This window comes from Heterocephalus glaber, unplaced genomic scaffold, assembly GCF_053883595.1.
Source record: "Heterocephalus glaber isolate CG9 unplaced genomic scaffold, H.glaber_assembly_v1.0 deba00001447, whole genome shotgun sequence".
Taxonomy (NCBI): domain Eukaryota; kingdom Metazoa; phylum Chordata; class Mammalia; order Rodentia; family Bathyergidae; genus Heterocephalus; species Heterocephalus glaber.
The window spans coordinates 7,613,757-7,629,510 of NW_028258299.1; the positions used below are offsets into that span (position 1 = coordinate 7,613,757).

Below are 15,754 nucleotides of genomic sequence, written 5' to 3' on the forward strand. Positions count from 1 at the left end.
TCAGCCACCTATACATCACCTATCTTCCCACTGCTCCATACATTCATCCACCCACAGTCTACCACCCACACCCCATCATCCATGTACTCATCCACCTAACTACCCACCCACCCATTGTTTACCCATATTTACCCATCCACGCATCATCCTACTCATCCATCCATCCCTCCACCCATCCATGGATCTACCCACCTACACACCCTACCCACTCACCCCCCCCCATTATCCATCCATCCATCCATCCATCCATCCATCCTCCTTCCACCAACACGTTTTACAGCAAATATTTATGAATAGGGATAAGTGGGTGGTGGTTGCTTTCTCTGTAGTCTTCTGATTCCATTAGTCCCTTGCAAATAACCCCGAGAGCATGGGAGACGTTCAGCTTAATGCACTGTCAGGAAACTGCTACTGTGTCACCTTCCCTTGGGACAGGAGGGGTGGGGTCCTCAGGACCCCTGGGGGGTTCTAATCTCCCAGGGGTGCCCCATTTCTGGGGCCCAGCTGTGTTCCCCGCCCCCAGCCCTCCTGGGGCCAGCAGCAAACTCCCTGGAGCTGGGACTGGCTCATCAAATCCGGGGCAGGCCATTCAAACAGCGAGGGGGCGCCTCGGGGCTGGCGGCTGACCTGAGTCATTCTGCACGTGTTGGCCCCTCTCTTCTTTGCAGCTACTGGCCTCGTTTGTTCCTGGAAGCCGCCCTGGGTAGTGGTAAGCGGTCGGAGGAGGAAGGTTTAAGGCTGAATCTGGAGAAGGGCTGCCACTTTGACTGCACGGCGTGCCTGCGGCCGGCGGCCAGAGGCGCGGTGGAGGGAGGCAGCTGCAGGCGCTGGTCTGAGAGCTTCCAGACCGAGGCACGTGCGGGCCTCCTCCACCTTGCAGGGATGCACATTCTCCTCGCTGCCCTGGCACTGTCGCTCCTGGGGACACTCCGAGCCTTCCCGCAGGTAAGGGGGTGACAGGAACCTGGGGAGGCGCCAGGGGTCTAGAGTCCCCGAGTGTGGCGCCTGAGCAGCGCGGAGGACAGGGCACTCACCACCTTCCTTACCCTGCTGGGGTGAGCGGGCGCAGGTGACCAGCCGGGGCCTGGCAAGGTGCGTGTGGCCCAGGTGGGAGGCTGGCTGAAGGGCTCTGAGCCCCCAAACCCGCGGTTGCTGGGATGGATTCATTCATTCGATGTTAATGGAACTGAGGGCGAGAGAAAGAGGAGAGAGGCGTTTGTGAGGGTCTGGGGCCTGTCAGGGGAAGCCTCGAAGTGAGTTTGGGAAGTGCTTTAGGAAACCTGACTTCCCACTACGTCCTACTGGCTAGCACTGAACTGGGCACAGTGGCAGGGGTGGGGGGCACGCACTGCTCAGCCGTGATCTACCACAGCAGTGGAGCCCGGGGACCTGGGGAGCCAAGGGAGGGAAGGAAGAGCAGCAGGTGCTGGGGGGCAGCAGCCCTCTAATCCTACGCGAAGAGGGAAGAGGGGGCCTGCTCTGAATTGAGTCCCATTCGTGCAGGGGAAGAGAGAGGCAGGCGGGCTGCAGGGGGAGTCGCTCTGTGGGGAAGGGGACATGAGGGGGAGGTGCCCCTTCCATCTGCCAGGGGGCAGTGTGGGACCCCATGGCAGGGCCCTGGGTAGAGAACCCCAGATCCCCTCGCCCCGCCCATGTCTGGGGGACACTCCGAGTTTGGGGTGCCAGGGACTGGGGGGAATAAAAGGACAGAGAAATGTTGGAAGTGCTGGGATGGAGGCTTTGGTGTTTGGTGGCTGCAGCTCCTGTGTTTCCTTTCAGCAGAGCCAACCCCCTTTTTGAATTAAAAAAATGCTGTTTATTTAATATTACAAAATATGTGAATCAATCCTAAAAGCCACAAAGTATAAATGCTGCAGATAAAAGCTAAGTTCCTTGACACTGTGTTATTCGGATTCCTTTGTAGATGTGACCACCCTCATTACTTTAGTGTTTCCTTCAGAGAACTTTTCCATGCACGTCCACATTTCTATGGTTTTGAAGGAATATGTGGGATGTTCCATCAACTCTAACCTGCCATACATATGATACTTTATTAGGCTTTTAAAATTCCACAATATATCTCAGAATGAGTTCCCCACTGATACTTATAGATCCTCTGCTTAACTTAAGATGCAGTAGAGTCTTCTCCCAAATTGAGGAGTTGTAGCTCAGTGGTAGAAGCTAGCTTGCCTGGCACATGCAAGATCCAGAGTTCAATCCCCAGCATTAAAAAACAGTCAAACAAATTGAGGACTTAAAAAAATATAGCCCTGATGAATGAGTGGTATGGGTGCCACCTCATTATTATTATTTTTGATTATTTTTTTTTTGAGACAGGGTCTCACTATGTAGTCCAGGCTGACCTTGAATTCACTATGGAGCCCAGGCTGGCCGGGAACTCTTGGTAATCCTCCTGTTTCAGCCTCCTGAGTGCTGGGATGACGGGCGTGCACCACAGTGCCCGGGGATCACATTATTTTCTGTTACTTTGCTCTCATAATGTACAGCCCGGTGTGGACGATTTGGGGGAATGTGTGGGATTCTTTCTCTGAGAGAAGGGGTGAAGAAGAGCACACTCAGAGTGCTGAATGCAAATTCATTCAAAAGAAGACGCCTCGAGCTGCCTTCCAGGGGGGCTGGACAGTGTCTTCCCACAACGTGCCAGGGCAGCGACTTCCCCACATCCTAACTGACACTCGATCTTATCAGAGTTTGTATCTGGTGACCTTGACACCCATCTGTCCTTACTGTCTTGTTTGCACCCCCCCGCCCCCCCGCCCCGGAGGCTGGCACCTGTCTGCGACATCCTTCTGGGAGGTGACTGGGGAGGCGCTGCCTGCCTGGTTCTCCCTGAGGCCCCTCGAGCCTTGTCCATCTCCCCCTTTCCAGGAAGCTTCTCTAAGCCTATGCTTAAGAACTTCCACTCAGGGTTTGCAGTTCTTTGAATTCTCAGCCCTCCCCTCAGCGCCAGCTGATCTGGTGAGACTGACTTTTTGCAGCTGGCGTCTGAGGCCGGCATGTGCTCTTTCTGAGAAAGAGACTCGATGTTGCCCATCTCCGCCCTCCTGAGCAGTGGTTTTGTAATCCAGCCTGGGAATTACTCTGGTGCAAATCAGGAGAGAGGAATTTGTTCCCTGCCCCTCCACCCTTTTCTTTCAGGGACCCTGGGATGGGGACAGGTTGTGATTTTCTGCAAACTTGAACTCAGTGGACTTAGAATTCCCCAATGTCTTCTCTCCAGCTGGGCGGGAGCTTCGGATCCTTCCCTTAGTTGAATGGAGCTGGCTCTGTGGGGGTGGGGGGGCTCTCATGAAGGCGTCTGTGCTGGGGACTCCATGAAGCCTGGTGCCCCACTTTAAGCCAGTCACCCTGCACAGTGGCAGCTCACAGTGAGTTTTGGAGTCTTGGCCAGAGGGCAGGAGAGGCTTTCTGGTTTTATTTGGGAAAGGTGGGTTTTCTGGGGCCACAGAGAGGAATCCCACATGATGCACAAGAATGGAGGACCGGAAGGTGGGAGTGGAAGTTGGTACAGGCTTGACACCTTCCTTCATTCCTCCCTGCCTTCCTTCCTTCCTTCTTCCATCCCTCCCGACCTCTCTTTCTCCCTCCCTTCCTTTTTTTGTTTTTGGGGTTTTTTTTGGTACGGGGGATCAAACTCAGGTCCTTGCACTTGCGAGGCAGGCAGTGGAACCACTGAGCTAAATCCCCGGCCCTCCCTTTCTTTTTTGGGGCAGTACTGGGGACTGAACCCAGAGCCTTCATACCGAGATACATCCCCAGCCCTTTTAAATTTTTATTTTATTTCTAGACAGGGTCTCGCTAAATTGCCCAGGCTAGGCTTGTGTTTGTGATCCTCCTGCCTCAGCCTCCTGAGTAGCTGGAATAACTGGAGTGTGCCACCAGGCCCATAGTGCTGGCTGGTCTGAATCAAGGGCCCCTTCTTTGCCGTGGGGCTGGGGCAGCCAGAGCACCCTGGGGCCGGGGAGCTGCATTACTCAGCCCAAGAGCAGCCTGTGCTGGGAGGAGGGCAGCCCTTACTGGAAGCTTCTGCTGCTCCCACTCATATCTGACCCAGACGGGTGCTTCTCAAGTAGCTGTGATTCATCCCCAGGTTCGGGCATGCTGGCTGCAGCCCTTCTCCTAAGACACCCGTCAGGAGGAACATGGGGCCAGGGGTCCTTGCACAGATGTTTGGTCCCAGCTGGACCGGTGTGGCCTCTGGGCTGACCCTGCGGTGCCTGTCCCCAGGATCACAGTCCCCACTTCCAGTCCCAGACAGGATGCGCATATGGTCCAAGGAGGCAGCTGTGGATCCCGTCAGTCTCTTTTCTCCCAGCACCGCCCTGGGGGATGCCGGGTGCCCGTGGGGGGTTGTTCCAGAATCTCCATGGGAATTCACTCAGGGTTCTCTGTGGCCTCGCTGGTGGGGAGGGATTTTTTGTTTGTGGTGTTTTCCAGAAAGGGTCTCCCTATGTAGTTCAGACTGCCCTTGAACTCACTGTGTAGCCTAGGCTGGCTTCGAACTCTTGGTGATCTTCCCGCCTCAGCCTCCTGAATGCTAAGATTTTAGATGTACACCACCAAGCCTGGCTGGGGAGGGACTTTATGCACCACTCAGGCTGGTTGCTCACTGCATTTCTAAGTCCTTCGGTGACGTTCATCCAACCATCCAGCCATGCAGTAAATCTTCAATAGGCAGCTGCCCTGGACCAGGTGCAGCTCCTCCAGGCTTCTGTCCAGGCCCATCCCAGGTAATCATTTGGGTGTTTGCCTCCAGTGACGAGGGGCTCACTCCTTCCCAGCACAGCTTATGCCACCCTGGCTTAGCTCCGACCCTCGCTCTTTGGGATGTGCTGAAATCTATTTCCTCAAAGCCTCCACTGGTCCTGGAAGCCAGTGTCTCCCTCTCCCCTCAGAAACACCCCTCAGCGAGGGGAGGCCCTGACCGGGTCCTCCCGTGTGTATCATCACGTGGCATGGGCTAGAAGCTGCTCTTACCCATGCATTCATTCCCCAGACATTTATGGAGCACCTACTGTGGGCCAGGGGGCACTCTGGTGCTGCAGGTACCTCCGTGCCCAGCACAGTAGGGCAAGAGGCAGGACAATGCCCAGAGGAGGTGGGACACAGGGAATGGAGGGGCGCATCAGCCAATGTGTGGGAGACGAGCAGAGAGTCCGAGGAGCAAAAGGAGCCAAGGTCTCCAGCAGCTGAGGAGCAGGAGAAGCCAGCGTCCGGGTGGAGCGAGGGAGGCGCAGGCGGCAGGGAAGTGGTAGGTCACAGAGACCCCAGGTGCTGTGGCGAGGATTTTGGTGGGGAAGTGACATCCAGTGACACACGCACTGTGGGGCCGCAGGACAGGAGCTGCCAGGCCACTGTGCTGGGGGGATGGAGCCAGCGTCTACAGGATGCCCAAGCAGGTTGGGGGTGGGGCCAGGGGAAGAGGGGTCCATATCTGGGGCTCGGCATCTGGTTGCAATGTTTGGGAGAAAAGTGCCCTCCCACCCAGTGTGGCCCCTGGATGTGGCGTCTCTGCTACCAGAGTCCAGCGCAGAATTCCAGGCAACGCCAGCCTCACGTATGCAAGTCACCTACTTCCATTAACGTAGCCCAGGAGCCGTTGCTGCTGAGACGAATTGTCACAAATGGGGTGAGCAAGCACGACGTAGGTTGCTGTCTTATAGCTCTGGGGCTTGGAGTTTAAAATGAGCTGATAGAGGGCCGGGGATTTAGCTCAGTGGTTCTGGCGCCTGCTGCACAAGCGCAAGGTACAAAGTTCAATCCCCGGTACCCCCCAAAACCAAAAAACAAATAAAATGAGCCGATAGGGCCGAGTCCCCTCTTGGCCAAGTCTGTTTCTGTGCCTTTTCCAGCAGCCAGGAGCTGCAGCTGTCCTGGGCCCGGCCTCACCTCCCGGAGAGTCGTCAGCGCCTTCTCTCTTGCCCTAGGCTTCTGGCTGCCTCCAGCAAAGGCCTGTGGTGCCTGGATCCACAGATAACCCAGCATGACCACGCCCTTTGAGCCTGAACTCTAGGCTGTGACATCTCTGGGAGGCTGCATTGCATCTTGCTGAATCTGCCCTTTGTCTGGGGAGATGGTGCAGCACCAAGCCGGGGTTTTAGACTTTTTAGTCAGGCTGCTCAGTTTGTGTTTCATCAGACACCATATGTCGCCTCTGTGTGCCTTGGTTTCTCCATCCACAAAATGGGGCCATAGCTGAGCAAAGTGGCACATGCCTGTAATTCTAACACTTGGGAGGCTGAGGCAGGAGGATCGCTGTGAGCTGGATGCCAGCCTGCACTAACAGTGAGATTCTCTCTCCAAACAAACCAACCACAATGCCACACACTAAGTAATTTATAAAGAAAAAAATTATTTCTTATACTTCTGGAGGCTGGAAAGTCAGTGAGGTCCTTTTCGCTGATCATTTGTGGCAGAAGGGCAAAGAGGGCCAGAAGGAGGACAGGAGATCAAACTGAGAGGCCTAAAGCTGGGCGTGGTGGCCCATGCCTGTAATCCCAGCACCTGGGAGGCTGAGGCAGGAGGATTGCAAGTTCATGGACAGCTTGAGAAATGTAGCAACTTAGGGAGATCCTGTCTCAGAATAAAACAAACAGAAAAATCTTTGGCCTCTTTTGTCAGCAGAAACCCGTTGGTGAAGCCCAAGACCTCATGGCCCGATCACTCCCAGAGGCCACAGTGCTTGACACTGTCGTAGTTTTTGTGCTGGGAACTGAGATCAGCACATGCGTTTTGGGGCACACACTGGAACCCAAGCAGAGCCTATGCTGTGGCTTCTCACTGCGCATGCGGCATGGCCTCATCAGCTCCACCAAGGCCTCGGGAGAGACGGGGGCCAGAGGCACCTTGCGTGTCTACAGTGCCAGAACTCTGGGAGGCTGAGGTGGGAGAATCACAAATCTCCCGCCCCTTCCTCCTTGCTGGGGATGGAACCCAGGCCCCATGCCTGCCTGGCTAGGGCTCTGGCTCTAAGCCACATCTGCCCTCCTCCTGGCAGCTTCCACTGGGGTCCTCTGATCTGCTTAGGGCTGAGAGCTCCGGGAGGCGTTGCCTGGTCCTTACATCCCTGATTGCCCGCTATGTGCCAGATGCAGCCCTGGCTCCAACCCTCCAGGACCACAAAAGCCCTAACGGAACCTTCACCTTCTCATGGGACTGTGCTCTGGGCTGCTGAGTAGTCAGGGCCTGGCCACAGTGGTAGCCCAGTGTCCCCTCCCTCTGGAAAGGCCTGGTCCCATGGCCCTCCCTGAGCGCAGGCCCTGGAGGAAACATCAGGCCACACACCGACCCCTGGGTGGCTGGGCTGAGCCTGTGCAGGGACCCAAGGCCCGCCTTAGGGGTTGGAAAGCCAGAGGGCCCCTGGGGACCCAGGCTCCACCCCCTTTTTTTTTCTTTCCAGTATTGGGGATTGAACACACGGCCTTCACACTGAGCTATATCCCCAACCCTTTTTATTTTTTAATTTTGATATAGGGTCTGGCTAAGTCTCTTGGGCTGGACTCAAGTGTGTGTGTGTGTGTGTGTGTGTGTGTGTGTGTGTGTGTGTGTATGTGAGATAGAGTCTCCCTATGTAGTTCAGCCTGGCCTTGAAGTCACTACGTAGCCCTTGAACTTGTGGCAATCCTCCTGCCTCAGCCCCTCCAGTGCTGGGATTACAGGCATGCACCACCACACCCGACTAGATTTAGTCATTTAAAACAACACAAATTTATGGGCTGGGGATTTAGCTCAGTGGTTTCATCACCTGCTGCGCAAGAGCAAGGACCCAAGTTCAAAACCCAGTACCCCCCCCAAAAAAAACCAGCACAAATTTAGTTCTTTTTTTTTTTTTTTGGTACTGGGGATCCAACTTGGGTTCTTGCGCTTGCGCAGCAGGCAGCAAAACCACTGAGCTAAATCCCGGGCTCACAAATTTAGTTCTTACCGTTCTGTTGTTTGCAAGTCCCAAATGGCTGTCACAGGGCTCAGCAAGGTGCAGCAGGGCTGCACTCCTGTGACAATCAGGGGACAGTCCTTCACCTGGCTTTTCCAGCTGCTGAGGCCGCCTGAATTCCCTGGCTCAGGCTGCTTCCTCCACCTCCACAGCGGGCAACACAGCCTCTCTCTGACCCTGTTTCTGTCACCATCCACATCTCTTTTTCTGAGTCTTTGAGTCTCTCTTCTACCTCTCTCTTATGTTTTGTTTTTTAAAATAATTTTTTTCATGGTACTGGGGTTGAACCCAGGTTCTTTACACTGAGCTACATTCCCAGGCCTTTAAATTTTTTTTGTGGGGGGCGGGCGTGGTGTTGCATGCCTGTAATCCCAACACTCGGGAGGCTGAGGTGGGTAGATCACTGTGAATTCCAGGCCAGCTTGGACTACATAGTGAGACTCTATCTCAAAAAAACAAAAAAACGTTTTCTTAACGTTGGGACAGGATCTTGCTAAGTCACTATGCTGCTCAGGCTGGGGTCAAACTTGGGGTCCTCCTGCCTCAGCCTTCCAGAGTGCCACCACACTAGGTCCTCTTGTTTTTTTGTTTTGTTTTGTTTTTTGGTACCAGGGATCAAAATCGGGACCTTGCACTTTCGAGGCAGGCAGCGGAACCACTGAGCTAAAGCCCTGGCCCCTCCTCTTGGATTTTTAAGGTTGCTGTGATTGATGACTGGGTCCACACAGATAACCCAGGGCCATCTCAGGGCTAGCAGATGAACAGCCTCCACTCCATTGGCTACCTTCATCCCCCTTTGCCATGAAAGGTGGCATAGGAATAGATCCTGGGGGTGGACGTCTTTAGGGTGCCATTCTGCTGACCACAGGTGGGGGAACATGACAGGGCTCCTGCCCGTAGGGAAGAGAGCCCAAAGGGAGCTGTCTGGACCCGGGACCAAATGGTGAACCTGCAGTGTGTTCAGGGCCGGCCAGGATGACTTCAATTTTAGGTGTTGCTTGGCCTGGAGCTCAGGGTGAGAGAGGGGTCCGGGGTCCCCTAGGATCAGATGACACAGCCCTGTAAGTGGTGGAATTCCCTCACTAGCACAGTGAGTCAGCAGCATCCTAGTCACCTAAGTGTCTACACCCCGATCCTCAAGCCTGTGTTACCTTAACATGGCCAAACGGGAGTTGGTGGATGTAAGGAGCATGGGATGGGGATATGGTCGAGGGTTGGCAGCGTGGAACCAATCTAATCACACAAGTCTTCTGTCTTAGTCACTTTCCTCATCACTGGGACAAAATACCTGACACCAGCAACTCAAAGGAGGAGAGGTTTATTTTGGCTCAGTTTCTGTGCAGTCAGCTGGCTCCAAGGAAGGAGGGCAGGGAACAGAGTGCATGGCGGAGGAACAGCTGCTCACCTCGTGGTGGATAGGAAGGAAGTGGGGAGCGAAGGGAGGAGCCTAGAGGGAGATGGACAGGTCCATGCCATGCCCCCACGACTGCTTCTTTTGACCAGGTGCGGCCTCCAAACAGCAAGTCGGCAATGAGCCCCATAATCCAATCACTCCAATCACCCGAGAGCACAGGAGGCTGGACTTGCTGTTTTCCTAACCACCTGGTCCCGCAGGACAAGAGAAGCTTTAGTCCCTCTGATCTCCCGTCACCTCCTACCTGCCACCCTGGGGACCATGCTTCTAACACATGAATGCTTGGGGGACACACTGAACCCACAACCCGAACACAGCAGGGCCGCGGGTCTGGGGTCTGGAGGAGGCTGGCACCGCCCTCTCGCTGGCCAGCAGCAAGGAGACAGGACCAGGGCTGGAAGCGTAGAGGACCGGATCCTCCAGGACCCGAGCGCATTGGGGAAGGACGTGCGCAGTCCTGGGACACCTGGAGTTTAGCTGCTGAGACCGGAGCTGGGCGGGGCGGCTGGAGCAGCTTCTCTAGGAAGTGGTGCCCATGAGGGAGTCCCAAGGATGAATGGGTGAGCGGGGGTCTGGCGGGGGTCTGCTCGGCGGCTGGATGGAGCAAGGGGTATGCTGGGGCAGGGCCAGTGGGCGGGCAGGACGCGGCTTTGTGGATCGTCGTGTTGGAAACCATGAGTGTCTCCCACCGAGCGGAGGAGAGCAGAGTGGGATGTGGGGGGACGCGGGCAGGGGACCCTCACACGGCCACTGTCACACCCGCATGGCAGGGAAGGGAGAAACAGCCGGTGGGTGCGGGGAGAACTGCAAGGCAGAGGCAGAACCAGGGACCGGGTGGGAGCCAGGAAGCATTTAAGCAGTCGGTGTCTGGGGTGTGGGCAGGGGTCCCACAGCACTGGTTGCAGCGCCCCCGCCTGAGCAGCGAGCCCAGCAAGAAGACGGAGGGCAGGATGGGTCCAAAGCCTGCTGCTGTGGCCTAGTTGGGGCTTTAGGCAGCTTTTTCCTCCTTCTCCCCCCCCCTTCTCCCTTTCTCTCCCTCTCTCTCTCCCTTCCTTCCTTCTTTTTCTCCTTTCTTTTTTGTCATACTGGGGACTGAACCCAGAACCTCCACCCTGAGCTACATCCTCAGCCCTTTTATATATATTTTTATTTTCACACAGGGTCTTGCTAAGTTGTCCAGGCTGGGTTAGAATTTTCAATCCTTCTGCCTCAGCCTGTCAGAGTGCTAGGGTGACAGGTGTGCGCCCCTAAGCCTGGTTTAAGCAAACTGTCTTAACCTCCCTGTGTCTTGATTTTTCCATCCATAAAATGGGGTAATAGTTGTCAGTTATTAGAATTACTTTTCCTGCCAGAAGCAAACAATGCAGCATTTATACTTTTTTCTTTTCTTTTCCTTCTGTTCAGCACTTCCCAGTCTTCAAAAGACTTGTGACTCTTCTGGGATCTTGTCAAATGCAGCTTCCCATTCGGTTAGCTTCCACATTTCCAGGATGCATCTCACCTGGAGCAGCCAGCTGTCTGCACTGGGGAGGGAGGAGGGGGGGGAGGGCGGGCCCTGTATGCCCAGCCCTGGCTCCTGCCCAGCGCTGGCTCCTTGTGGGGGTTTGCATTTGACTCACCTTGCGGGCTGGTTTCCCACAGGTGTGGCCCAGCGGCTGAGAGCAAGTGGGGCTTTTTGAAAGTGAAATTTAGCAGCTCCTAGGGAAAACCAAAGCCACCTGAAATCGGGCCCAGAGGTGCTAGGTTTCGGGCTGCTCTTTTCGCCTCGGTGCTGCTCAGGCTGGGCCACCAGCTGTGGCTGGACAGTGCAGCCCCCTGTGGAGACCTCCCTCTGCCTCCAGCCTGTGGGGAACCCCACCCAAAAGCCCCCCTGGAGGCCTCGGGCTTCCCCCTCCCACCCCTCCCTCCCAGCCAGGGGCCTCAGCCAATTCTCAGTGGCCTCTCTCTTCCCAGGGAGCAGGAGGAGCCATGAGCCGGGGTGAACCCAGAGCCCCGGGTGCCACCTCCCTCCAGTTTACACCCTGGCGTGCCCTGGGAAGGCAGGGGTGTCCCTCTTGTCATGGTCAGAGGCCAGCTGAGCATGCTCAGATCCTGACCTGGCCGTACAGTGTGAGCCCAAGCAGGACCTTTGCCAAGCGAGCTGGCTGCCACAGTAACAAGGCCTTCTGGAGCTGCTGGGTTTCACAACAGCAGGTGTCAATGAACTTGACCCCGTTTTCGGGGTTCTTGTAAAGCGATGACATCACAGACAACAAAAACTCCCCAGTGGCGCTGCTGGGGAGCCCGGTCCTGCAGCCTGGGAGGGCTGGGGTGGATACTGGGGTACGGGGCTGAGTCGTGTCCCCACCTGGGCCCCTCTCCATGTCTCACATGATGGAAAATGGGGTCCCCAGTCCTCTACTGGCTTCAGGGAGACCCCGAGGGACAGGTGTGCGACACCCTGGCTGAGCCCCCTCAGCCTCAAGGGACAATGAGACAGCGCCCCCTGGTGGCAGGCGGCGGTCACAGACGTGCTGAAGAGCTGCCACCTGCTGCCCAGCACCTGGGTCCTGGGGGTGCCATTATTTACACACGTGGTTTTGTATACTTGCTGTATTTCTTGCCCCCTTCACGCATACACATTATCACTGTTATTTTATTTTGCCGACCCTTCCCTCCTCTCCTCACGGTGTCCATCATGGCGGTCCCTCCCTCGCTCCATTCAGGATCCGACTCCCATGTCCCATTCAGCCATCACTGCTCTGTTCTCGCCATTTTAGAGCATTCTTCGGCTCTTTATGCACGGACATTTTAAAAGAATTCAGGACACTTGTTTTGTAGAAAGTTTGGATTTGATCCAGATTATGGGCTTTGGGTAGGAAAACCTCAGAGGGGACATGGTGTCCTTCTCAGTACCGTCAGGCCTTTTAAAGATAATCAGCCTGTGGTCTAGAGAGAGGTGAGAACTGGGGACACAATGGGGCTCCACTCTCCTCTCTCACGTAGTTGCTGTGTGGCCTTGGGCAAATGATAGTTTCCTCATCTGTAACATGGGGGCTTGGCCTCGCAGGGTTGGGGCACCGCATAAAAGAGGAGTTGGGTGAAAGCAAGCACCAAAACCAGTTCTTCTCTGTCTCTCCACCCTGCCATGGCCCAGGGCACGGTGGCAGGTTGGGGTACATAGCAGATCCCCCTCAGCTGGCCCCAGGCCCCCCAGGAGCCATGGCCCCCTCAGGCTCTGTAGCTGTCAATGAGCTGACGGGCCAGGCGGGGAGGGGGAGCCCAGGGCAGGGCCCAGAATTCCCCCACTCAGCAGCCTAGCAGGGTTGCTCCTGGGAGACGCTGCAGGTCCAGGGGTTGCAGAAGGTCCTGGCAGCTCCCTGCCCTGAGAGACCCTGGGAGTCAGGATGACCTGGGAAGGCTGAAAGCCCTGGGCTCCCGGGAAATGAGAAGAGATGCACCAATGCCTGGAGACTGTGCCTTGCACGTCAAGTTGCTGTTCCTGTGTTTTGCGGTCCTGGGATAGAATCAGGGCCTCCCACATGCTAGATAAAGCTCTACCGCTGAGCTGCAGCTCCCACCCCAGATGTTGGGTTATAGCTATCGTTTTAAGTTAATGGATATGACAGAAGAAAAAGAGCGAGAGAGAAAGAATGATGTAATTACCGCCCACGCACCCCCCTTCTGGCCGCATCTTCCCCTTTGTTGCTCTCTGATTACACCAGGGTCCAGCTCAGTCTCCACACTTCTCCCGAGTGTTCAGCTGAGCCAGGCGACCCCTAAACCAGATGGGGGGGGGTTCCTGCTCCCCCAAACGAAGAGCCCCACATCCCACAGGAGGCCCCTCCTCTCTGCCAGGCAGTGCCTTGGATGCGGAAGACAAAGCGCTAGGCCTGGGGCCCAGCTCCTTCCCCTCCCAGAGTTTCCCATTTTGGGTCTTCCCGAACCAGAACCAGCTTTGGTACTCTCTCCTGTTGTTCCCCAGGAAGAACCCAATTCCTCCCTGGGATCCCAACAGAGAACTTCCGCTTTTGAATCTAATGATGGGGTTCAATGTTCAGAGAGCCCTAGGAACATGTTGGGGAGTCCGAAAAAAAAACCCAAGACCTCCATTGCGCCCCATAAAGACTCCTGAATATGAAAGCTGAAGCCATACTGTCTAGAAGATCATTTAGGGGCCATCTGAATGACGTAGAGCATTTCTTAGGACAAGATATAAAGGGCATCAGCTTCTTGAGAGGCTGAGGCAGGAGGATCACAAATTCAAGGCCAGCCTCGGGAACTTAAGGAGTCCCTGTTTCAGAATATAAATAATAAAAAGGGCCGGAGGTGTAGCTCAGTCACAGAGTACTTGCTTAGCATGCACGAAAACCTGAGTTCAAAAAAAGGGGCATTAACTCAAAAAGAAAAGGTTGATGAGGTGTTCGGTATTAAAACTAAGAACAGCTGTTTATCAAGAGATACCATTAAGGAAATGGAAAGGAGGGAATGGAGGAAGCTGCTTCCAGTAGGTGCAGCCAGCAAAGGGTTTGTACCCAGAACAAAGACAGTAACAAGGAAGGTCAGACAACCTACTTTTTAAAAAATTTGGCATACAAATTTAGCATACAAGTTGGGGGGGGTGGTTCGAACCTGTGATCCTTGCACTTGGGAAGCTGAGGCAGGAGGATTGTGGAAAGTTTGAGGCCAGCCTGGGCTGCAGAGTGAGTTCAAGGTCAGCCTGAACTACGCACACAAAAGCTATGCTCTCGGCTGGCCACCTGCCATTTGTGACAGTGCAAATGATTCTCACCATATAAGGTTGAATTAAAGAAGCTGGTTGCAAGAGAACAGGCTTTTATAATTTGCTCTCTGGCAAGTACAAAAGCAGACAAAACCAATCTGCTGTGTGGAAGTTGGGTCAGTGGGGACCTTCGTGGCACATGTTAATCCAGGGGAGGGAATAGTGACTGGAGCCCGGTAGGATTGATGGTCCGGGGTGGCACGGCTGGAGGCCTCGGAGGCTTGGGAGTTCTTGTCTGGATTGCCCTTCTGTAACGTGCACTGGGTCTCAGGCCTGACCCTGGCAGCAGGTGGACACCAGGCCTCTAGCAATGGACTGGCTGGAGGGAGGGTGGATGTCTGGGATGTGCCGGGTCTCACCAGCTTCTCTGGCCCTGCAGGATCGACCCCTTGTGGCCACCTGCGCGGGAGACCCCAGCCGCTACTACAACAGGGCTGCAGGGCAGTGCTGCTACCGCTGCTCAACAGGTGAGTGGGGGCTGGGGGTGGGGACAGGGGGATCTTTGCTCTCAGGTTATGACCCTCTGGGGGCATTGGTGAGTGCGGAAAACACCTGACAGTCATCGTCAGAGTTGGCGACAGGGTTTTTATTAGTGCATGTTTGCAGTGGATAGTGATCACTCCTCGTGGGCAGTCGGTCCACGCATGTAACAAATCTCAATTCTGTTTTCATCCCTTTCCTTTCCCTCCCTTCATCTCTCGGTCCCCTTCCCTTTTGCAAAAGATCTTTCTCCATGGTAGGAGAGATTGGTAGGTTCTGAGAGCCATCTCTGAAGTCAGAGGTCTGGGACCGTGGAAGGGTAGGGTCGGCCGAATCAGGAGGCTGGGTTTGTTGCAACTGCTGCCAAAAAGTCCCTCTCTGTGAGTTTTTGTTTTAACTCACAGCTGCCTCTTTGTGAACACTCGCCGAGTGTACTCATCCGGGACGTCAGGAGCAGCGGGTCATCTCATCAGTCGCCCTTACCTTTTTCAGTCTCATATTGCAGCTGAGGTTGCTGGGCGCCCCCTGCACGGTTCAGTAACTTGCCTGGGGTCCCAGAGCTGGGACGTGTGAAGCTGGCTGGGGCCGGAACCCCATGGCCCCAGGGCCTGGACAGCCCACGTCCCCCATGGGCCCCTCTGTTCTGGGCCTGGAAACCCTGTGCGGTTCTCATCTGCTCCAGCCCAGAACTAGTGTTTGTCCCATCTCTGCACTGCAGAGCTCTTGGGAGAGAGGAGAGTCCTGGATGCTCACCCAGCCCCAGGCCAACGCTGGTGCCTGGGAGGGGCCAGGAAAGCTTTCTGGAACATTCTCCAAATGATACTTAGGCCCAAGGCAGTGAGCAAAGAGAACAAGGTTGTGAGGCATTCTGGTCCCCTGTGGTTATCATCAAAAGTCCCAAGGGCCATGCAGTAGCTGTGGAGGGGTGAGGACCGAGACCAAGCTGTGCTGTGGTCTCCGGTCTCTTGAAACAGAGGTCATTGAGGGAGGAGAGGCAGTCGCTGGGACAGGGGAGGTGGGAGGAAATCTGTGTGGCTGGCTCTGAGCCTGGCGGGACACGGGGGTGGGCGAGCGCGTCTGGAGGGCTTCCTGAGAGGGTAGGGTGGGGACATCTGTCCAGCCTTGCGCTCCTGTCCTGCTGTGG

The 15,754-nt window shown here is 55.4% G+C and overlaps 1 protein-coding gene across 2 annotated transcripts in view; it reads left to right on the forward strand.

Moving 5' to 3' along the window:
* Positions 1-462: 462 nt before the first annotated feature.
* Tnfrsf8 (TNF receptor superfamily member 8) overlaps positions 463-15,754 on the forward strand; it is a 56,196-nt gene continuing 40,904 nt past the window's right edge. Inside the window, exons 1-2 of one of the 2 annotated variants that reach the window (XM_087214653.1) lie at positions 463-945; positions 14,510-14,597. In XM_087214653.1, the coding sequence (XP_087070779.1) occupies positions 883-945; positions 14,510-14,597 (151 nt within the window). In that variant the 5' untranslated portion in view covers positions 463-882. Of the gene's footprint in view, positions 946-14,227; positions 14,420-14,509; positions 14,598-15,754 lie in introns of those variants that run through there. The other variant, XM_021243565.2, reaches the window with a different exon arrangement.